The 24265-nt window shown below is 38.7% G+C and overlaps 1 protein-coding gene across 1 annotated transcript in view; it reads left to right on the top strand.

The window, feature by feature from the left end:
• NELL2 (neural EGFL like 2) overlaps nucleotides 1-24265 on the top strand; it is a gene marked incomplete at both ends in the record, with an annotated part of 152729 nt that overhangs the window by 90318 nt on the left and 38146 nt on the right. The window contains 2 exons of the mRNA XM_080359060.1: nucleotides 19757-19879; nucleotides 22361-22456. Of these exons, the coding sequence (XP_080215186.1) occupies nucleotides 19757-19879; nucleotides 22361-22456 (219 nt within the window). The remainder of the gene's footprint in view (nucleotides 1-19756; nucleotides 19880-22360; nucleotides 22457-24265) is intronic.

The raw sequence follows: 24265 nt of genomic DNA, 5'->3' as shown, positions 1-24265 counted from the left end.
CATGTGAGCAGCCTCATCCATCCCCGCAGCAATGCTGGGCTGTGTGGGATGGCTCTTGTGGGCAGAGCTGGGCGCTCACGTACATGGTTTAAATGCATGCAGACCTTGTAACTTATTTTCATAACCGTTTTGCTAAATCCGTTCCTGATGATTTTGCCTTTCATTTTCACTTAAGCCAAGTCATGGTTATTTTTTGCTACTTGCTTTTAGAAATAAATTGCTTAGAAGCCAAAGGAAGTGGCAAAATACGTGGAGGTTATGAGTCTTTGAGGTGGTTATTGTGCATTACGTCCTCGTACCATCACATTTTTGCTCCTGACTTTTTCTGACTTTTGTTTTCTGACTCCTGAAGGAAATTGTGAAGGATTTTTGTATAACGTACCATGACTGTGGTGGGAACATCTGCAGGGTTTGTTCTTCGGAGGATAAATAGATGGAAAGGCTGAAGTACTGCTTTGGAAATAAAAGGACTGAGTGGAATAGATGAATAGCTTTGGTCTTTAGGCTTTTTGACTTGGCCATATGGAAGGCCTACTCAAAGCAATGAGAGATGTGTTGAACTCAGTGGGCTTTAACTAGGTGTATCAATCTCGACCTTGTTAGGCCTCCCTCCTCCTCCACCCCAGCCTAAGCCTTTACGAGTCTCAGAGATGTTTTTAACAACGCTTTTCCGAAAATGGTGTCAGTGCATTCAGCAGCATTTAATTTTTTTCTGCAGTAGCCTCTCACAGTAAACTGAAGTCTAATAATTGTTTTCACATAAATTACCAAGAAGCACGGTGGTAGAAAGTTGAGTGACACCTGGAATGTTAATTCTTTGGAATACTGGCAGCTTTGCATATTTTTCAAATACAATTAAATCACAAATCTGTTGCAAATTGGAAGGAATTCCAAGACCAACATTAAAATAATTAAGGGTCTGGGGAGACTGACTTGATAAACGGCAAAGATTTAAGGAGAAGACTAAACATTTAGCTGCATAATGATGCTGAATATGCAAAAAGTCGGAATTATTATAAAATTAATTCTAATTAATAATTACTTGGAGGATTTCAATAGTAAAGTGGAAAATGTAGAGGAAAGGCCTGCACCACTGCAGCCAGTACTTTTTGACACTAGCTTTTCATGTCTGACCCATATTCCTTGCTCTTCAATGGTATTGTGGGATGACTGAAACAAACTCACCTCAACATAATGCACAGAAAACAGATTGTCACATGTAGCCCATTCTCTGCTCATGCATTTGATACTCTTTCACCTACCTTTGTGCTTTTTTTTCCCCATGCAGCCATTAATGTTTTCTCACTTTGGTTTGCCAACAGGCCACATCATTGTGATCTATTTTACATTTGCTTTACCCACAGCAATCAAGCTTCTGTCCTTCCTAAGCCCTCCTATTTGTTCCATTTTTGCAGATAGCCATGGCTTAGAAACCACCTACATATCTGCTTGGATTTCAGCCAATGCCACTGGCGATGTCCCCGCTTAAGAAAGATACCTGTTAGTTTGCAATTTTGCTAAGCATTGATATGTGGTGGGTTTTTTGAGTGTTTGTTTGTGTGTGTGTGTATGAAAAAGGATTTTAAAGAGACATCCCTGGGATCCTTCTGTCATCATGCTGGTTCTGGGTCAGGATATGATGGGCTAATGATGTTCTCCAGAGACTGGGAGACTCTTTTCTTTTAGAACTGCCAAACTTCCTCCACCGCTTTTGAACATGAAGTGTTAAAAGTATAGTTATAGTCCTCAGTATAAACTGAAGTTACCTTTAGAGGCTTCTTTCTCTTCTCTCCCCAATATTAGTTGTGTACATCTGATAAAATTCTGCTTTATATCTGCCAGTGCCCAGTTTTCACTGTCCAATCAGCCAGGAAATAAGACTGCTTTTTTTTAGTATAGCCAAAGGAAGAGTCTTGCCTCCTTTTCCTTCTTTAATGCTTTGTTTACAAGGTGGTGCTTATGAGGAAACAGAGGCAGCATCTTATCAATGCCAGTGCAGCCTGTCCTTATCCCCCACTGTGGGAGCGACCAGTCTGATATCTGAGTGGATTTGAAAGGTGAGTAACAGGGACCTGTGATTTTGTTGAAATGACAGGGCTCAATAGTGTTTATGATTCGTATCCCCAGATTATCAGGGGTTTCGCTAGCTGCGCAGTTGTTACCCTCTGTTTCTTGCAAGATACAGCTATTTTTGAGGGGAGAATACACTCCCTGTCACATGTTTTTTTTTTATTACCATAGTACTCTGACACACTTTGGATGAATGATTCCTCTTGACATCTAGGAACTCAAGTTCATAAAAGTGCATCTGCCTGTGGGCTTCTGTGCAGATTTCACTCTTTTATTTTTGATTTGTAAATCCATCAATTGTTTTGGACATCAGCAGTATGAGAAGTCTCCTCTTTTTCCTGCACTGTGCAGCAGAAGTGACATTTAGCAGCAGGCATACTTGAGAAAAAGTTTTGCTGAACTGCTTGTGAGGATGCTGAAGGTGAAATTCATCTTTCATCCCTAGGGCACAAGCCAGGTAAAATTCCAGACTTGCAATATATTACCTCCAGATATTCAGGAAAAGTTCATTGATGGGTTCTAACGTGGGGCTGGAAGTGGGTTTGCAACAGTATACATTGATAGGAGATAGACTCCAGCTCGCTGTGAAGTGTGAGTATTTTACAATATCATGTATTACCAGTTACATTTGTTCCAGCTGTACATTTCAATTCCCACAAATGAGTTCTGAGAACTGAAAGGGAGTGCTTCTCCTTATTTAAAATGAAGAATAGAATCTAGCTTACCTGTGAGAGATGTGGGCTATGTTTTAGCACCTGCACCAACCTCTTCTGAGAGTGGTATAGTTGCCTGGATTTCCATGGAGAAAAACTACTGTGAGACTGATGTAATCCAGAGTTGAATTAAGTCATCCAGCTTCCGTGTTTAAAGCTGCAGGCTTGTCCTCAGTTAACAGTATAAAAATGGGCCTGCTTTTTCAGACACACAAGAGCATCCACAAGTCATCCTGAAGAAAATAAAAATTGATAGTGCTTAATGCCTTGGTAAATGATGCCACATTTGAATAGGTGACTAAATATAGCCACAAGATGCAACTTTATTCAGCACTGCTGCATTGTCTTTACCCTTCGCTGCTGCAAAGAAGATAAAAAAAAATTATATGACCTCAGTTTAGTGATATGCTTATAGTACGGAAGCTTTGTTACTTGAAAATACAGTAATGTGAGACATGATGGCAATTAAAAAGCTAATTTCTTCCTGTTTATTTCCCTTGACTTTTTTGATGAATTCAGCAAAGTTTTAAGTTTTCCTCAAGTTCTGCAGCTCATTCAACAGCTGAGCTTATTGACTGTCCTTAAATAAAGATAGAATAAACAACCATGCTGATGGGCATTTTGTAACATCGCTGGAGTGACATGCTATGGCCTGAGTAAGGAAATGTGATAGTCAGCAAAGCACCAGAGAAAACACGCAGTTCTGGGTTTACAATGATGTGGGCAAGATGAACCATCTGTCTTCACCATCTCCGATGTTGGTGATTTCTTCCCCCAATTATATAAGAAGTAATGTGCATGTGCATGCATTATCACACAGTGTAATCCAAACTTCACTAGAGCGATGGTGTCCAGCTATATTGTCGTGATTACTGTTAGAAATAAACACTCTCAAAGTCAGCTTCTATGCACAGGGCATTTTTAAACTCAAATCCTATTTGATTCTGATTTCTATTGCTTGGCCCAGTTTCCATTCTCCTTTATAGTATGTCAGTCTACATGAAGCTCTCAATCCTCTTTCAGGATAAATTCTCTCCAATATCCACTTTCTAGCTGTAAGATAATTCACAAAGCTAATAAAAGAATGATCATTCAGACTGAGCTTGTTGCTATGCGACTGCATTACTAAGATAACAACACAAGTCATTTTTATATATCTGCTGTATCTTACACAATGAAACTAATTTATCCTTTATTTGGATTGAATCAGGTTATCATTGACAACTTAGTTTGGAAGCTGCTTTAACTTGGAACGAGACCTTTTCTTTTCCTTCCTAGATGATACTTTTTAGGTCCCATTTCCTCCTTGGTTATTGACCCAGTTCATAACAACTGTTCATCTGGCTACACAAATATAGCGTGATTGATTTCTCAGCTGATCAAAATCCAATGCACTTCTAAAGGGTCTTTGGTAGAATATGGTTTGAATTGACAAACAGAAAATGTATTGCCTTGACAGAGATACAAATGGATGATCTTCAGTACCAGATACTTAATTCAATTGTTCTTTTACCACATATATGTATATTTGCTATATATGTGTGTGTGTGTGTATCTATGTGTGTATCTATATCTTTCAAAGCATTATAGAGCTGGATTCCCTATTGGCCTTAGGAATAGAGGATGGTAAAAGATATTATATCAAAAGCAAGTCTCGAACTATATTTGATTTCCACAGTTTCTGTATGCTGTTTAAAATCTGCCTTTCTGCAGAAACAGACATCAGAATTGGTTATTTTCTTTTACGAGGAATATATTTTGAATTCTTAGGATGATGAGGAATTTTTCAATATATGAAAGGAAGTACAGGTATCGACTTGAGAATATACTCAGTTTGAAACAGTAACTCAGAAAAGAGAGACTAGACTAGACTAGACTAGACTAGACTAGAGTAGGCTATTTAGTTGGAAGGGAACTACAACGATCATCTAGTCCAACTGCGTAACCACTTCAGGGCCAAAAGCTAAAACATGTTCTTAAGGGCATTGTCTAAATGCCTCTTAAATACTGAAAAGCTTGGGTCATCAACCACTTCTCTAGGAAGACTGTTGCAGTGCTTGACCACCCTCTCAGTAAAGGAATGCTCCCTAATGCTCAGTCTAAACCTCCTCTGGTGCAGCTTTGAACCATTCCCATGCCTCCTATCACTGGATACTGGGGAGAGCTTGGCACTTCCCTCTCCACATCCCCTCCTGTGAGATCTTTCTTTCATGTAGGAATTCTGAAATTACAATATTTTCAACCATTAAGATTTCTTTTTATCTCAGTATTACGACAGACATCCAGCGTACCTGCCATTTCTCAGTTTTCTCATCCCCTCTGCAGCTTCCAAGAACTCAGCATCCCTTGACAGCTTCTGCAATGCAGTTATGTGCTGTGTCAGTACAATATGATTGGAAATTAGAGATGTAGGGGTATAGCAAAATTAACAGAGTATATTGTAAAAATAGAAAATCTAACAAATCATCCATCACTGAATGAATAATAAATTTCCATAGCTAATTACATTGAATCTTCATGTTAGAATTTTACTGAAGCTGACACAGGAGGTGGAATTCAGATTGCAATTAGGACACCCAAATGTATATATCTTCATCTAAACTCACACTGTAATCACCAGAGGTCAAGGATTCAGCTGCATCCAACTCAGTTGTATATTTACAGGTTCTAGACAGTCATCATCATGGGATTAGCAGATCCTACACAAGACTTACTGGGTAGGTCTTTTGGTTTTGAGTGACAGCTGGATGCAAGCAGAGAAAATTACCTGTTTCCATGGGTTTGAGGCCCCTATCTGTGAGCAACTCTATCACATGGTAGGTATCTATTTTACACTTATTGAGTTCTGTAGGTTACACTGACTGAAGTACAAACTTAGTTGTCTATAGCAAGATCTGGTTGCCCAGTTATAGGTCCGGTGCCTTTTTAGATGCTGTGGTGTGTCCTACTTGCTCTCCGACTGCTGTTACAATCTTCCTACAGAGCCTCGTGTTACAATCTTTGCTAATGTCTTGGATATCCATGAAATGCCAGGCTAGATGTAATTATTTTTAGCTAGGTGTGTGTTTGTGCAGTGGAATCCTGCCCTGTAAGGCACATGTAGACTCTTGAATGTAAATACCTTACTCTGGAGCTGAGTTGCACCCAGAATTGCCAGCAACCAAACAGCTGAATTTTTTCTTTAGAAGAGTTTGCGTACAAGAGACTGAAGAGTACATGGGTTATTGTCTGGTCGAAACTTCATCATCTATGCATCCCAATACTGGATGGTAGCTGTGAACTGTGGGAATTAGGATGATGGTAGTGAGGGGATGGCTGGTATTAATTAACTGCAACATGACATCCTTTCACAGCTGGACGTCCCTTGGCCCATCCGTCTCTGGATGATCACAGACAGAGAAAGATAGACTGCAAAGATCAGGAAACACAGTAGGTAGCCTTGAGGACAGTTAATTTGAAGTTGTGAGGATCTTTCTGGCTCAGGAGCTGGGAATCTGCTGCTGTCTCATTGAGCAAGGCAGAATTGAAGGAAGCTAGATGGCTCACATCTATCATGTCCGAGCCAGCTGGTGATTGCCTCGTGCTGGGAGAGCGCAGCCTGTTCTCTGAGGGACTCCAGCCAAGGTCAATGAGAGACTGGAGCTACTGTGTGGGTTCTTAAAAAAGGAGCAGTGGAGTTATTTCAGGTTATGTGCTCATGCTGTATTGAAGTCTGCAGTCTTCTGTTCATTCACAGTAAAATCAAGGTGACTGTAACCATGATATAAATTTGCCAGGTTTTGAAGGTAGTAGATACAACTGGCAGGATATGGTTATGTCAGTCTGTTGGCATTCTGCTGTTGAAAAATATTTCCAATCCTAGGATAACACAGTTGTTAGAAAAGGCAGAGGGGTAAGAAAGAGAACTGTCTGTCAAGACTTGTAAGAGGAGACATAACATTTTTTAATTTTGCCCAGGGCTTCAGAATCTTTTTATTTAAATATCATAGCTGCAAGTATTTTTCTTTGAATGAAAATGGAAGTCTCCTGTTTGGACAGGTATGAATCCCTGAATTATTTCTGCTCAGACAATCTGTGAGCATGGGAACTTTTAGTGCTTTATAACTTCATTCTCATTGTGTGCTGCATGGTGTGTTGGGTAATCATTGACTCCTGAAATAATTTAGAAGTATCCTTTGTTTTTCAGGAAATGTTTGCAAGAGATTAACCACTGTATGCTAAATGGCAGACTGTTTCCTTGACTCATGTATTATACTGTCAGTCATTGTAATTTAGTATTTGGCATCTTCTTTGACAAATCCTTCCTAGATTTGTCTCTGCAATAGATCTTTATCAATATTACTCTCTTTTGTCAGTCTTTTGGACTCGGGATTTTTTACTTACAAAACCAGATGTACTTCGCTGCATAAAACTGCTTCTTCAAATTAAAAATTCATTTCTATAGCCAGAATAATTAAGAAATAGCCATTTTGGTTATAACACTCTCTTCCAGCCATGTGCTTGACTAGTGGCCTTACTTGTGGTACAGACCCCTAGACCACAGCAGGAGTTGCATCCTTTCTAGACGTTCTGTGCGCATCAAATTATGCTGAAATCTACACTGAAATGCGTTGATGCGCAAAGTAAACATATTGGACTTATCCACTTCACTGACTCATCCAGTGTCTGTGTTCCTGTGTGTAATCCCAAAGAAAGCTTATATTTTTAGTTCTGCATGTAACTTCTGATTCACACTGAAATGTGCTGATGATTCTGGAGCCAGGCTGTGGCTGGTCCTGCACGAATGCATAGTGTGGAAGTTAAACTGCCCTTCTGTTTCTGTCTAAAACTAGATTCAGTTCCAGAATTTGCTCTGCCTCTGTTTACCAGTTTATCTAAATGAATAAAGAAGGGAGTGATTGACAGGACCTCTCTACAGGAGTCAGAAAGAGTGGGCCAATGAGAAGGAACAAATATTACCTACTGAGAAAATATATTGGAACCTGTCCTTGGGATTTTGTTCTGCTGATGCCCCAAGGAAGACTGGCCAAATCATCATCGTTAATTTGAAAAGTCACATTGGTACAGGGCGAAGCATTGCTGTCTATGCTATGCTCTTGTACAACAGAATCCTAAGGTTCTTGTGAGGCAGTGTTTCTGAAAGTACTGTATCTATAAAGATACTAGATATTTTTCCTGAAGTCATTCTCAATATACAGAACTGTTGTGGCTTGTCTTTTGTGTTGTGTTTTTCTCTTTTTCTTTCTTTCTTTTTTTTTTTTCTTTTTAAGAAAATGCTTGAAGTTTTGAGGCATGTTCAAGACTGAACTGGAAAACTGAAACCAGAAATTATTTCAGAAATGATAATCAACTTACTTTCTCGAAACCTTTACAATTTATGTAGTCAGATGTGCAAAATGTGAGGCACTCCCCACTAAATAACAAAGAAGTTTGAAAATCTCCATGTTTCCCTTGGGAGCCAACAGCTCTGTCAACAAGCTTAGCAAGAAAATAAGAGGATGCTCTACCTAAATGGTTTGTAGGAGTTCTTGTAGGAGTGTTTTTCTTTCTGACAAGCTTCCAAGTCACCTTAAAAAGACTGTCTCTGTTTTCTACTGTCATTATATGCTGCAGTCTTTTCACATCATCTTAAGTGTATTCGTAGGAGAAATGGTGCAAGCAATTGTATCTATTTTATATTTTAAAATTGAAAGATATCCCAGGAAAATGCTTGCAATCAGATAGTTTGATTAGCCTGTAACTCACATTGCTCTAAATCAAAAGTCACTGTTGTATTCTATAGTTATTCTCTAAAATTGTCACAAGAAAGCATTGAGAAATAAGTATCTTAATGTTTTGTCACTTAATTTTTTTTACTTCATGTTTTGCATTAGTAATGAGCACTTTGTGAAAATGTCAGTGTACTTACTTATTTGCATTTTATTCCTTCATTTTATTTACCTGTTTCAGTGTGTCTCCCTCCCAATATATTTAGCATTTGATTTAAATCGGGAACAAAATTTAGTTGTGAATGCTTATTTTCTAATGCAAAATAATATTAGAATGGTAGGCTGTTTAATCATGCAATAAAATATGAATTTATACTCTCCCAAATATCTGTCTTGGCAGATATTGGAACTAATTTGTAAATACCTCCTAAGTTAATGTCCAAGTCGCATGGAAATGGAGATTTGGACTGGACTGACAAAGATAAGCAGCTCTGAGTCACACAGACCAATCACCAGGGAAAATATATTGTCAGCAACAGTAATTACAGCAGGTAATTGTGTCATTTACCCTGTTACAGACCACTAAATGTGATCAGTTTGGAACATACCAGCTGTCACACAATGTTAAGTTTGATGCTTAGGGTTTGGAAACCTCTAGTAGAATCTTTTAATGATGGTGCAATTAAAAAAAAAAAAAAAAGAAAGAAAGAAAGAAAAGGTTCCACACTGTTCAAAGTGGGCACAAATAGCCAATTGTTTTCAAGATAAGAGGACTTGATTTCTGGAAAGGTGGGGCTCCATTAAGAGTAATCTGGTTTTCTGTGTTTTTAATAAGTTTGGAATGTGTGCATGCTTGTTAAGAACTTATTACCTTGTCTCCAGCTCTTCAGAAGGTGGAAGCAGATGTAGAATTCATCTGAATTTCTGTTTACATCATTTTAGTGTTCAGGAGGTAAATAGAGATTATGATTGGTGGTAATCCAAATGGATATTCCAATCTGCTTTAAATACACTGTGTTTATTAACTTAATACATCTTCCTAGAGTGGGCTTCATCTTTGTTCGAAGTCCTCCAAAGTTGTTCACAGCATCTCAGTTTAAATCCTGACTTTTCCAAGGAGCAGATATGTAGAGGAAGTGGGATTACAAAGGTGAAGTCATCCTGGGATTACAGTAGTATTAGGAAAATGGGATATCTGGTCAGCTTTTTTCCTTATATCTGTGGTTTGTTTGTAAATTCATATTTTGACTATTTGAGACCTAAACAACACTGAAGACTTATGTCATCCATGGTTCTGCTTATTAGGGAAATTCATGGTGTTCTTAAATAGTACAGATGATTTGATGGCAGAATTTTTCAAGATATGTAAAGTTTGCTAACGTGCTTATGCAAATATTTATCAGTATAAAACACTTATAAGTATTCTTATATGTCAGTACAGAAATAATTAAGCTTGATTTGCACTAGCAGTGGAACTGTCGCAATGAAAACACAGTGTGGGCTAGAAAATCTACCTGTGAAATTAGCCAGTGTCAATTTTCATACGATTTTAGAGGGGAAGAGGAAGATGAGAACTAGTTTCGTTGCATCTCCACTGCTATGCTGTGCTGTTTTTTTGTTATAAGCAGAGCAGATTGCTCTGCAGGGTATCTCCTGGCATCACGGGCCATGTCTGGACTGCAGAAGCCAGGAGCACCTCCTGGCTTCCAAGGCTGGGTGTGTGCATTAGCTCTTCCCTGACACTGTGTTGTGAGAACTGGCTGTACCATTCTCCTGGAGAGCTTTGGTTTCCAGGGGCGGCAGCTTAGGTGCAGTGTCTGTGAAGGATGCATGTGCTGTGCTGGCTTGGTGCGCCTCTGTAAACTACCAAGGAAGATGTGCCCTAGGGAAAATGAAGAGCATCACTAGAGATGGTATCAAGACTGACCTGAGGGCAAAGCATCAATATGGTTCTGCTTTACCATCATCAAAGCATATCTTTGTCCCCTTTTTTCAAGTAGAGAACTCTTTTCAAAATTAGGTGAGCGACACTGAAGAAAGGCCTCCTCCGGCACTGAGCTCAAGCACTACAGTTGCCTTATCAAAAATAGTACTGTCCTACTTGATATCCAGTGAGTCATCTGAGTGCCAGTGTTGCAGTTCTACCAGGGAAATAAGAGGAACCATCTCATACATTAAGAAATTTCACTGCTGCATAAGAGGAGAGAATAACTAGTTGTTTCCTAATATTTATGGTTTGGTAAACTGCTCCAGATGCCTGCAGACAAGAGCAGGATAACAGTAACAGCAGCATTTTGTCCACCACTGTTGAACTTCTCAAGCACTGTCATTGATGATGGTACTGGTGCTGATTGTTGTAACTGTGATTTCCCCAGGACCCTGTGGAACAAGTTGGCAAAATCTGTTCATGATGCTATCCTGAAAGGTATAGAAAAGGGGCACCAGCTGTCTCCTGAGAGCTTTTGAGTATGTCTGCAGTGTATCAAACCAACTTTGGATGGTACTTAATTGCTGAGACATCTTCTGCCCTGTTGTATGTCCATCCTTCTGTTCTCTCTGTGCTGAAAAACAGTGTTTCTCAGAGGTTTTCAGGGGGTAATGGGTTCAAACTGGAACACAAGAGGTTCCACTTAAATTTGAGAAAAAACTTCTTCTCAGTAAGGGTGACAGAGCGCTGGAACAGGCCGCCCAGGGGGTTGTGGAGTCTCCTACTCTGGAAACATTTAAAACTCGCCCGGACACATTCCTGTGTAACCTCATCTAGGTGTTCCTGCTCCGGCAGGGGGATTGGACTAGATGATCTTTTGAGGTCCCTTCCAATCCCTGACATTCTGTGTGATTCTGTGTTTTCTTGCTGGAGCCCTCTGATTATCTAGGTGGCCTTTAGTTGTTTCTAGTGAAACAGAACAGGCAGCAAAATCAGAAGCCTCAGCAGCAGTTGGGGAGTCAGTTTCCTGCTTTCTTTGTATAACAGAAATGTGTGTAGGATGGATGCCAAATATCCAATACATGTATTTGTTGCTGGTTGCAGACTTGTATAATATGAAGCCTTTTAGTAAGGAAACAGTAAATTAAAAGGGTTGGCATTAGGAGAGGTAGTAAAATAAACATTTTTCAGTTGGCTGAGGAAATTGAAATAGGATATTTACAGGTCTAGTCTGGCTATTCTACCAGAAATAAAGTAGGCAGCACCACTACAGATATAGAGCTTGCTGTCATTGTCACTTTTGACAACATAATAGAAGATATTGAAAGCCTCAGTTTATCGTAAGTGCCTGGGAGGTCTCGTGTACAATACAAGTTGGAATTTAAAAGATTTACCTGGCAACAAGTAATGCATCTGGCTAGATTAAAAATAATAAAAGAATAAAATGAATTTATATGGAAAATCTAAATGATGAAATAGCTTTTAAAATATAAAAACCTTATTTTAAAATGTCAGTGATAAAAGAGACAAGATATTAAGAGATCGGTTTGAATTAAATCAAGAAAGAAGTAGGTGACAAGGTCACAGACCTTCTGTCTAGACTGAAATCTCTTAAGGTGGGATTTTCAAAATAATTTTGCATTTATATTACAGTCTTGCCATTGAAATCAGTGGGAGTTACAGATTTTCCTTTAGGGAAACAGTTAGACCTATGCTAAGTGCTTTAGAAAAATCCTTCCCTTAAAGTTTTCTATTCAAGAAGGAATATAGAAAATGGCAGATATGAAGGAAAATGGAGATAAATTAGAGCTTATCTAACTTCAGCTGTCATGCTAAATATTCTTCAATATATTTCCTCTGCTAACTGGTTGAAAAGTGTAAAAAAAGTCACAGGATGATACATGAAGTGCCACTGGTTAATACTACAATAGAAGCCTCCACGAGAAGTGTATTTTGCAAAAATATGTCTTGTTCCATGAAACTGGAAATCACAATTGTAACACACATTTTGAAGCTGATGAAACTCGGGTGAGTTTAGGAAGATGAAGGGAATGTGGAGGAAGGTGAAAGGACTAATGACAGGCCTGCCTTAAAATATGTATTTTGCCCATCAGCTTGCCTGTTCTGTCTGAAAACGAGAATATCTTTGTCTTCCCTGAGTTCCAGGAGATCTTGCCATGGACTTCTTGGTTTGAAGATAACACAGGAAAGGTGATCTGTTCAACATTCAGCTCCTGTGTTAGGCTTTTCAAGTTGAGTCCTAGGGGAGAGTATACCCTGCTTAGAGCCATTAAATCCATTATTAGAGCTACAGAATGTGGAATTACTAGTGGACAATTCAAAGGGACTTACAGCTAAGAGTTATGTATTCCTACAGTCTAGCATGAAAAAACAGCATAGGAATAACCAAAAGATAAAAAGAGATTTTGTGCAAATAATCTTAAAGTAAAAGGGTAGTAACAAAGTATACAACTCTTGTAGGCTTTGGTATATGAAATAGTTTTCCTAAGAAAAAATTGTAAAAAAGTAAAATTGAAAAGTAAAATTGAAAATCTTCTTAGAATAAGTGTTCAAAAACCTAATATTTACTAGGATTAGAATGTCCCATATTTTTGGAAGTTATATTTGCATATAAATGTGCAGGATTTCTCTAGGAATTTTTGGTCACAGAGTCGTTCTTGTATTCTCCAAATTGGTAGCCCACATGTTAAAAGCTTTACTTCTCCTAGAAAGAAAAGAACTTCATGATTGGAAATGGGAGGTGTTTTAGGGACGGATTTCATCATCACATTCAGTGTCAGGATTTGTGTTTTGTGCATCAAATTATACCACTTCCAAAAGTCCAGCTCGGTCCATGCCTGTCTTGAGTCTTGTCAGAGCTACAGCCACCTTGGAGCTTTCTCCAAAGCCATCCTCGCCTCGCAGGCAGACACAAGGAGAATGAGTGCTTGTTCCTGGTCATGTCTTCTCTTGATCAAGTGTTTTTTTCACCTGCTTTTAATCCTGCATCAATAATTGCCACTAATATAGATTTGCTGTTATTAATATATCTTCCTAGTGGTGTAACTAAGATGCAGTCCAGGAGCCTTCTCATAATGGATATGAAGAGGAACACTGGATCTTGGCTGTATCCCCAGGCGAATTTTCTTCCTAAGGTTTCATTATAGTTTTCTTGGTTTTCCTCTTTATCATTTTAATACCAAATATAGAATAAGTGAATAAGCTAATAGATAAAAGAGAGAAGGAGACATCTGGATGAGACAATGGCAGCTGTTCTCCCTGAAGAACAATGGACTAAGTAATTACAGACAGAAACAGCATTTCAGAAAACAAGATGGTCTCTAAACAGACCTTGAAAGTAGAACATGCACATGCCAGTGCTATTTTTATTATCAACATAATTAAGAGGAAAAAAAAGGAGGAAAATTCTGGACACAGATCTGCAGAAATTGTTGTTTATGGATGCACTGAAGAAAGAATTAGAAAATGAGGTCCAAGAGCAGCATGGATATATGGGAGTGGATAAAGGTGAAAATCACTCAAGTAACAGGATTAGCAGTGAATAGACTATTGTCGGGAGACCTGGCTTTTCATATCCCCAGCTTTGAACTGAGGACAGCTGCTGGTGGTCATTAATTAATGATTAATGACTTCAGCATTAACTATGGGTAAACTGTGTGATGGTAACTCTATGCATAATTAAAGCATGAGTCCCATTTTGCAATTGAGTTAGGGAATATCTATAGAAAAATGAATTGAGGCATACATGACTTTGGGAATATCAGTGTAATAAATTAACATAAATATATGGAAGAAATAGCATAATCATAAATAAATTTACAGCATTTGCTTTGTGAAAATAGTGTGCATATACTGAGACTTTAAGTAACTCCTCCAATTAGAGTTTAAACTAGTTAATATGAAGTCTTAAAGAAATTAACCATCTGTCATTTCCCAAACGATCCTGATGGAATAAGTCTTCCAAACTACCCATATAATTACTACTAATTTTTGTCTTCTACGTGAACTGTACGAGGGAAAAAAGCTTGTAATTAAGATAAAACGTAAGTGGACATTTAAGTGTGTCAGCTATTGATAATTCAAGTAACTCTTATCTGTTGTTACTGCTGTGACTGTTGTCATCGTGATGTCAGATTGCCAGCTGGTCACTGAGGCTATATAGATGTATACCAAATCAATGGGAAGGAGACAGGAGGTCAAAAGTAATTTGAGTTTAAGAGTTCAGAGGCATTGAAAGGAGAAATTATGTAATATGTTACCTTTATTTAAAATATTTTAATTTAATCCACAAGTTCCTCACTCAGAAATGAGTATCGGTTGCATGATGTTACAAGAGTACAATTGGAGGGGTGTATTTTATTTACATATTTGGGAACTTTTATGCATTTCCTTGGCTTAAGTGTGATCTCAGCTCCTGTTCTCTGATGTTGGTAATGGATAGTTCAGGAAAACTGCCAGCGTAATAGTCTTTACACATAAGTAAGTGATCCAACTTAATCATCATCCCTTTTTACTCCTGGTTTGGAGAATGTGGATGTGCAAGGCAAATATTGGGAAGGCTTGCATCACTCAAGTAGGTAATGCGCTACAGATTTTTTGTTTATTTTTGACTGTGAAACACATGGCAGGAAGGATAGGGACTGCTGTTGCATAGTACAGGGAAAATGAAAGGATGTGGACGTAGGTGACACAACTTATAGACAGTATGCTAAAATTTACGAAGCTCTGCAAGAATCTTTGCATAAGTGGTAAGACAGATCCCCCACCTGTCATTGCATTGTCATACATCATAGAATCTAGTGAGTCCTGATCTCTTTATGCTGGCAGTCTCTAGGATGTAGCAGATGAAGTACTAGGATGCAGTACTTCACCCTGAATGCCCTGAAGTAACAACGTTTTTGTCAAGCAAGCTATATATTTTTAACTAAATATTCTAGGGTAGTATTTAAAAATTATCTAAGATAAATTAAAGTACGTCACCTTTACTGTATGTGTATGTATGTACATATGTGTATATGTATTTCTGTGATGTGTATTTGTGTGTCTGTATATGCTCTATTTGCTGCACCTTCAAATGCTTGTAAGTGAATTAATTGCATCTTCACATAATTTTTTAAATCTCTAAGTCATAAGGACTATTTCATGGAACATTAATACGCACTTACCGTTGCTATTGTTATTACCGTGGAGCAACAGCAAAGTTTAGAGTTGACATTTTTTTTCTATCTAAAGGACCTAATTCCAGAGATAGTTTAGTCAATATAAATACTGCATTTAAAACTTTGGTTCATTCTCACTCAGATCAGAGATGTTGTGAATTTTAACACTGTTGAGCACAGAGTCCTGAACAGTGCAAAATGTAATTTTAATATATTAGATAATAAAGCTTTAGAAGTAATCATTGAAACCAGTGCTTTTGGTCTTTATAGAATATGCTTATGCAAATACAGATGTATTAATCATTAAAATCCCTTTGCAAAAGTAATTTTTATTTCCTTGCCTCTGTAATGCATTTGTACCTGACCTGTCCCCATCATCGTGATGGTATGTAGTGAAATAAGTACAGGACTTTTGTGAAAAGTGTCACATGATTTCTAAAGATACTTGAAATGAATGACCTCAGTGTTGCTTCTTGGCGCATCAGAAATATATTTGGGCAGTATTGAAATTTCTAAATAATGCAAATAATGTTTCCATACTGGTTTTTGAGCTGAAAAACCATATTAATGTTTCTCTTTAAATGATTATTTTATAAATAGCATTTTTTTGTTCTTTGTAATCCACGGTCCTGTCTGCTTCTACACTTCCTGATTTGATATTTAAGATTGCTGAACTCAGTATTTGCAGCATCCTCCTTATTTAAGGTGACTTTCTAATTGTTTGATTTAGAAAAAGAAACCAAAGTGATAAGCATGGATTAATGACGAATTATCAACAGACCACCACCCTTTTTATTACAAATAAGTATTGCTATCTTTAATAAAGCTGGACAGTCTGCCTTGTTATTAATAGATAATTCTGGGAGAAGATGTCTCTGATGGTCTCTTTAAATTGATGTGGATAGTGTGCAGTGTCTTGGAAGAGTGAATGTAGTAAGATGCTTTACATACAGGATTTTTGCTGGTGTAGTTTGAACATTTGTAATCAGTCCATAAAAGAGCAGGTCCTGCAGTGTAGGCTGACTTTTCTTTAGGTGCCACTGTAAGAAGGAATATGAAGAAGTACTATGTTTAAATGGTTTTAATGGTATTATTGAACCTAAGCTCAGATGCTACAGGGCAACAATCTAGGTGGAATGTAGAACAACCTAATAAGTTTTTGCTGATTTTTCCCATTCCTATAATTTTAGAATCTCTGCTTCCTTAATTGAATCACAAAATTTCATTTTACTCTGAGACATTTTCCTCCTAAAAATGACATGTAAACTTCAATCCAAGAATCATTTATCAGACCCATGAATTTTTCATGAGTTGCTAATATTTGATTTAAGTAAAAATAGACATTAAGTTTGAGCAGACAACCACAGAAGTAGAATGACTGGCTGTTTTGATTGGGTTATGCACTGGACCATCCTCCTGAAATATTAGCAAGCATCCTCCATGAATTTTCTTACGCTTCCTCGTTGAGAATGATACTGAATTTGTCTTAATTCAGTGATTTACACTGAGTTTACTGGTGTGATGTGTTGCTATACAGAATCATAGAATCATTTAGGTTGGAAAAGACCTTTAAGATCATCAAGTCCAACCATAAACCTAACACTGCCAAGTCCATCACTAAACCATGTCCCAAAGTGCCACATCTGAACATCTTTTAAAAACATCCAGGGATGGTCACTCAAGCACCTTGGGCAGCCTGTTCCAATGCCTGACAACCCTTTCAGTGAAGAAATTTTTACTAATGTCCAATCCGAACCTTCCCTGTTGCAACTTGAGGCCATTTCCTCTCATCCTACCAATTGCTATTTGGATTCTCCCAAATAGAGAGACCGACACCCTCCATGCTACAACCTCCTTTCAGGTAGTTGAAGACAGCAAGAAGGTCTCCTCTCAGCCTCCTTTTCTTCAGGCTAAACAGCCCCAGTTCCCTCAGCCACTCCTCCTCAGACTTGTGCTCCGGACCCTTCACCAGTTTTGTTGCCCTCCTTTGTACACACTCCAGCACCTCAATGCCTGTCTTATAGTGAGGGACCCAAGTGGTAGTATAGACGCTTCTTCCTGAGATACCAAGATAATGGCTTTGCAAGGTATTGTGGCCTGCTGGGTGCATAATGTTTCTCACATTTCCATAAGTATTTTCCTGTTATATGTTATGTACAACCTTTACAAATGAGAAAATAATATACATTTAATATTTAAATAGCATATATAATATTTAAATAATAATATTAACACAGACTAAGAAAGCTGGAATATTATTACAGTGCAGATAACAATTTTTACCTAATTTGTATGGTCATGATTTTTGTTTTTCTTTATTTTATGATTCAGCATAAATTCTCTTTCATCCAGCATGAGAGATTTCAATATGTTAGGAGGTTGGAGTCAAAACTGTAATTGGATTTTAGAGGGGCTGGGTCATTTGGTGAACAATAACAATTTTAGTTATTCATGCTGAGAGCAAAGTAATTAAATCTCATGCTTCAGGGCAGAGGCCTGCAGCCCTTGCTCTGCTGAATCCAGCGAGGAACTCAGCTCAGTGAGTGCTGATGCCTCCGTACTGAGGGTTGATGAGAGTGTTGTTGGTGATGTAAGAGACATATAAGTCCTTGTTTCAAGAGGGGTGTTAGATTAGTGTTATTAAAAACCCAAACAAATAAACACTCAACAACAACAACCAACCCACCAAAAAATGAAATGTATCTCAACCTATGTTGTGTTTCAAATTGATAAATTACATTGTGGTGAATTTTTTTGGCCTTTAAAACTACAGGTACTTGCCACTGCTAGAGGACAATTGACATCCACTGATGGGTTAGAGATGTGCCATTCTACCAGCTATATACTCCTATGGTTTATGGCCAATATTGAAATAGCGTGTTGAACATTTCCATAGTGATTTGCAAATGTTAAGAAATTAATTTTCCTGACAACTCTGTGCAGAATGTGCAGACTTCAGCTCCTTATTTATAAAGGGAAGATTCAGAGCAGTGTGACATAACCAAAACTGGGGAAGAAAGAGCATCCAATTCCAGATTTAAGGCTTATGTCAGCCAGAACTGGCATAAGCTGCACTAATGAAATTTGCTAAAACTTGGGCAGAATTATGGCTATGAAAGCCTCACATGTAGGTTATTCCATGTGTTCTGACTGAAATTAGATGCTTTTGTTTTCCCCAAACAGTCAGTTTTCCTGAAATTAAAATTTCAGTGGTCTGAAATTATTTATGGATAGGTGAATATTCTTGATTTAAGGAAAATATATGGAATATTTCCAGAAGGTGGAAACATGTCATTTTGATGCCTACAGGCAAAGATACTGCATTTTGAAAATACTAGAGCATTTCTTTTGGCATTTTGAAATGACACTTCAGAGCATTTTCCAATTCCTTGAAAATCACAAACTATAAAATATTGAAATGTTCAGTAACCTGAACACTTATACTATAATTTTTTGTTTCAGATTAAACAGTGCATTGCAAATCAAGACAAAATCACATTGTCAAGATTTCTTATTTATTCCAAGAAGGTGTATTTCCCAGTATGTCTAAGTCTAGTCACCAGACTGAGGAGTCTCATGCATTGCATTCTGGTGCTAGGAGACATTGTGCTGAAAGTCCCTTGAACAGCAGGCAGACCTTTGTTTTTGAGTTACTTCATCTAAATAAAGTGCTGCATATGCACTGAAGGAAAGGAAAACGCGGGCTGTGTTTTGAAGTCCTGCCTTCTGCTAACCGTATCTTTTGCAGTTTGGAACATGTGACTCGCACCATTAGTCAGTTTTCTGAAGGAAATCCTACGAATCCCGCATAACATAAACCTGCATGAATACATTATACAGTAGAACTAGCATATGGATTTTCAGTATGTTGGCCAGCTCCTTGACAAATGTTTATGGGGGCACTGTAGCCCACATGGAAAGTATCATGATGGTGGCTCCCTTTTAATGAAACTGGAGTTATGCTGTGGCACAGTTATCACACACTAGTATGTGCTGAAATTACATATGCTGGCTGTCCCATGGTTACGTGTTCATGTAGCCCTATTGTCAGTAGCTACTACTGTTTTTATTTCTTTTTAACATGGAAACCTATCAAAGGCGTTTATTCTGTTGTGTTTTAAAAATTCAGGACCACTCCATTCTTGTTTCACTTTTCAGAGCATGATGAATGTATAACAAACCAGCACAACTGTGATGAAAACGCGCTGTGTTTCAACACCGTGGGTGGGCACAACTGCGTCTGCAAGCCAGGTTACACAGGGAATGGTACCATCTGTAAAGGTAAGCTGCTGGGAACCCCAGGGGTATGTCAGTCTTTGAACTGGATGAGATGCTTTGTCATAGTTGATGCAAATCTGTTCACGTACCTTGAAGAAGACAGACAAAATGCTAGGCTGGGCGTTCAGGTCTCGCACCTATAAGAAGATTGTAATAGACAGATGTACATGCAGAATTCACAGTAGTTTGAGGATGATGTATACATAAGTTAGTATGAACTATAATTTAAAGTAATTATGTTTCATTTCTTTCTCACGTTAACATTTCTGTCTCGCGTCACCATTCAAGAAAGCTAACAGTTATCAACAAAGTTACAGCTGTGAAAACATAGTCAGATCTACATTGTCCACGATCAATCACTCGTTATTTTACTTGGATAAACTGAATGTTTGGTATGCTGTGTCTTTTTATTGTAAATGAGGAAAGCAGTAGATGTGCATGCACAAAACCTTTGCTACACGCAAGGTGGTGCATTGTTTTCTAACAGTCTCATTCACTGGTAAACATTAGAAGTTACGTTACTGGTCTTAGATATGTTCCCAGAGATACAGCGTTGCTTTTATTTCTGTTGCATTTCATGTCAGAGGAGATGATACTTGGTACTCCAGCCCAAATCCTTGAAGTCCTCAGGCTCCAAGCATAGGATTTAGAGGATACTTGAAAATAAAAGTAATATGTAGCTGTAGGGCAACTGGCTCAGACGCAAGAAGTGGTCTCGCTGCAGCAATAGTATACCCAGTGTTCCTAGAAATTGCACCACAGTCCTCTTGATCGGTTAGCAACCCAGAATTTCTTTAATTTCTAAGCCTGTTTAAGAACTTAGCAGTAGTTATTCCTTCAGCTGGGTCACGCTATGATTTTTCAAAGTATTCCTAACATAAACAAGCTCTTTGTAAAGCACAACAACCTAGTCCACTTCCAGTTAAACAGATGGTTAGAGATGGTTAGATGGTTAGAAGTCAGCTAATATGCCCTTTTATGCCATGTCCCCTCCTCTGGGGAATGGGAAAAAAAGTCTTAGCCTGAGGAGGATCAAACCCAGAGCTGCTTCTCTCAGAAAACTCACTACTGTGCTGTGCTTGGGAGTATTCCCCAGTCCTTCTGCTGGAGGTGTGTCAGCTTACAAAAAGGTAATTGATTTCTTTGGGTCAAAGAGGTGGTGCATAACCCTAGAGCACATCGTTCAGCTCTTCTGTTGCCTGGCTAAGAGCTCTGACTGCAGATCTGACATTTCAGGGGGCACCTGGATCCATCATCAAAGAAAAGTGCATCCTTCCCTTCCTCCCTTTTCAGTACTGAAAAGACAGTATACAGGAGTAGGTTCTGAGCCTGTGTATCCCAATTTGAGAAATGCACTTCTCTACAGCCCTGGCTTGGATGCCAGTGTCCTTCAGAGAGACCTGGATGTGCCTCTTGTCACCCTGTTTTTGGCAGCTTTTCACGCACTGTGCTGCCAGCTGTGCACCATGTCAGCCTGCCCGGGAAGCTGAGATGTCTCACTCAGTGCTGGGGCTCTCACGCCACAACACTGGTGCCTGGAACCTGAGAGCTGGAAAGCTCAAGTCAATGACACTCGTATTCTCTCTGAGATGAGCCTTAAGACTGCACCAGTGGTGCTGTTACACAGAGCAGCTACAAACCAAAGCCTGGCATCTCTGGTGGCTGGTTGCAAGTACAGGGTGAGACCAGTGCCCTGGAGCAGCTTTTACAACAGTGATAACATACATCTGCTGAGCTTCACCTATAGTTTGATTTTGTTTTGTTTTGGTTTTTTTTGTGACCAGAGCATTTCTCCTTCCATATTGTATATAAAATCAGAGCAACTAACAACTGCTGTGTTTACTGTCAGGGCTGGTCGCATTTCTTTGTCTGCAGAAGGGACTCTAATGCACACACATGCTCATGGCTGTATCTGGAGCATGCTGCACCTAAATATGTGAGCATGGCTTCTCAGATTGCAGCGTGCCAAAGAGCCAACCCAAGGATGGGCTTCAAACTGTAAATGGTAGAAGTTTTAAAGTTCTTCAGAAACTCCTAAGACAAAATTACTGTTTTTATTGTTTTGATCTAATTGCTTAATCAAGGAATAAGGTAGCCAGATAATTTAGGGTTCAATTGTGTCTGTTATGCCCAGGCCTTTATCTGGGGAGCAGAGAAGACCAGCGTTGCCCTAGGAAGAGTCTGTTCCTGGGGAAGATGCTGCCTTTCACTGCTTCTCAGTGCGTGAAAAGGAACACATATATGAGCTCTTGTCTTCAGATGATTTACTCTAATCTCCTTCTGTAGCTTGTCAGCCCATCTGGCTGGTGAGGCAGGGGGGCCATAAACCATCTCTTCATGACCTCTGTCCTTCGGAGAAGGCAGCATCTGTGCTCCATGCCTCAGGGACCGTGTTTCATGCCAGCCTGCCAGTGGCCTGTGGCCACCTGCATGGTTGTTGACTGTAGTTCTGTTACCCATATATTGTGATTTTGCATTTTGCAGCCTTTTGCAAAGACGGATGTAGGAATGGAGGAGCCTGTATTGCTTCCAATGTGTGTGCCTGCCCACAAGGCTTCACTGGACCCAGCTGTGAAACTGGTAAGATTATAATTGAATTTAGGATGAAAGTAATCCAAGGAGGATGTTTGAGGTAATCCAAGAAAAAAGGATTATTTAAGTGTGTGCCCAGTAAGAGGAAGATGCTACTAAAACGATACTCACTTTTCTTGTATGCCTCCCAAGGGAATATATTGCCGCAGTTCTAATTAGAAGCACACGGACTGCAAAAATGAGAACATGAATTAAGACATCTTAGGTTTTGATGTTTCATAATTAATAAGATTATTATAGACTTGCTTTTCACCTCAAATGGCCTTTGGTATCTCCTATAAATGGTAGATAATCTGACATCTAGAAATAAATTTCAGTAATTGATTACTTCTGTGCTGTAAATGTGTGACTGGTTCAGTAGCCCACCTTCCTTTACAACCTTATTTGAAGACTTCTTATTAACTCAGTGTTCTGACTCAGTGTTAAGGCAAATTTCAGTGTTCCTACTGCTTTTACCTCATTTTGCAGGCATTCCTTTCTCTTCCTGCTACCCCTGAGGATGGCAGTACCACAAAGCCTTGTTTTAGAACTTTATTTTCTAAGTCTTGGATCTAGGCTAATTATATTGCCCAGCAAAGTATGTAGAATGTTAATATGTAGCATCTCAAGCACCTGTAAATTATTTCTCAAAGTTCAAATGAATACTTTCAGTGCTTTTATTTATTGCTGCAGAATATTTAAATGCGTTCTAACGATACATGCCTCCAGGAGGTACAGGGAGAAAGCTCACTTAGATTAATTGGCTTCAGTATGCCTAATAAAAGGGCAGTCTGCCACCTATGATTGACTATTGTTGCTGTTCTATATTGCCTTCAATAAATCTTCCAAACAGAGGAAAGGAGGTCATTTGAGCAACTATTGCTTTCATCTGAGTTGTAAACATGTCCAGTTTAATGAAAAACACAGACTGATCTGAATTCTGCATTATCTGGTCCATTTGAGAGGTGAGATATGTGATTGTTTTCATTCTTCTGTATTTGAGCAGATATGACCACAGTGCACAAGAGGGATGCTGTGTGAAAAGCAGTATCCTAATTGTTCATCTATTTCTAGAAAAATGTCAAAAGAGTAAATTTTCAAGTATTCCTCACTGTTTCACAGACTGCAAATAATGTGGTACAGGATACCAAGGTCTCTTCAACGTAACAATGTTGTGGTTTTGCTTGGAACAAATTGTGTGCCAAGATAATGCTCAAGTATTAAAACAGTGACTTTGTTTTAGTAATATTTGTCTTACGTGCTCCTTGCCAGCATTCTGCTATTATTGACTTAATAAAACATGTACAATTTCAAGGCTCTCATTTATCTTTTCCAGCTTTATACTCCTATCAGAAGTGTGTAGACTAGAAGCATATTTGCTTTAGTCTCTTCTTGTATAGTCAATAGTAAAAGCCCCTATCAAAGAAAGATCTTACTGGCTTTTCTGCATTGCCCCCTGTCTCTGCTCTCTTCTTTAGAGGAGAACCCGGGGACATTCTGTTCCCAATTCAGAAAGTTCAGGCAACTTAATCTAACCTAAATGCATTCAGCCCCAAACACCCTTCAAAAGCAGCCGGACTGCTGGCCTGACTGCCTGTCCTTCCTGCCCTTTGGGAAACGTATAGGAGGGCAGGCAGGGACTTGGACCAGATCTGAATGCCTTTCTGAATATCTAATATTTAACATAGGTTATTATGGCAGTTTTCACCTGGTATCTCAGAACTAGTGATACTCTTGTTGTGATTCGAAGCTAGTTTGCCAGCCTCAAACCAGTTTCATAGGTCAGCCTTGCAAGGAGAAGCCTCTATGTCCCGGTGG

This window comes from Nesoenas mayeri, assembly GCF_963082525.1.
Source record: "Nesoenas mayeri genome assembly, chromosome: 1".
NCBI classification, from domain to species: Eukaryota; Metazoa; Chordata; class Aves; order Columbiformes; family Columbidae; genus Nesoenas; species Nesoenas mayeri.
Note: the sequence above shows the minus strand (reverse complement) of the source record. Positions and strands in the feature narration are given on the sequence as shown.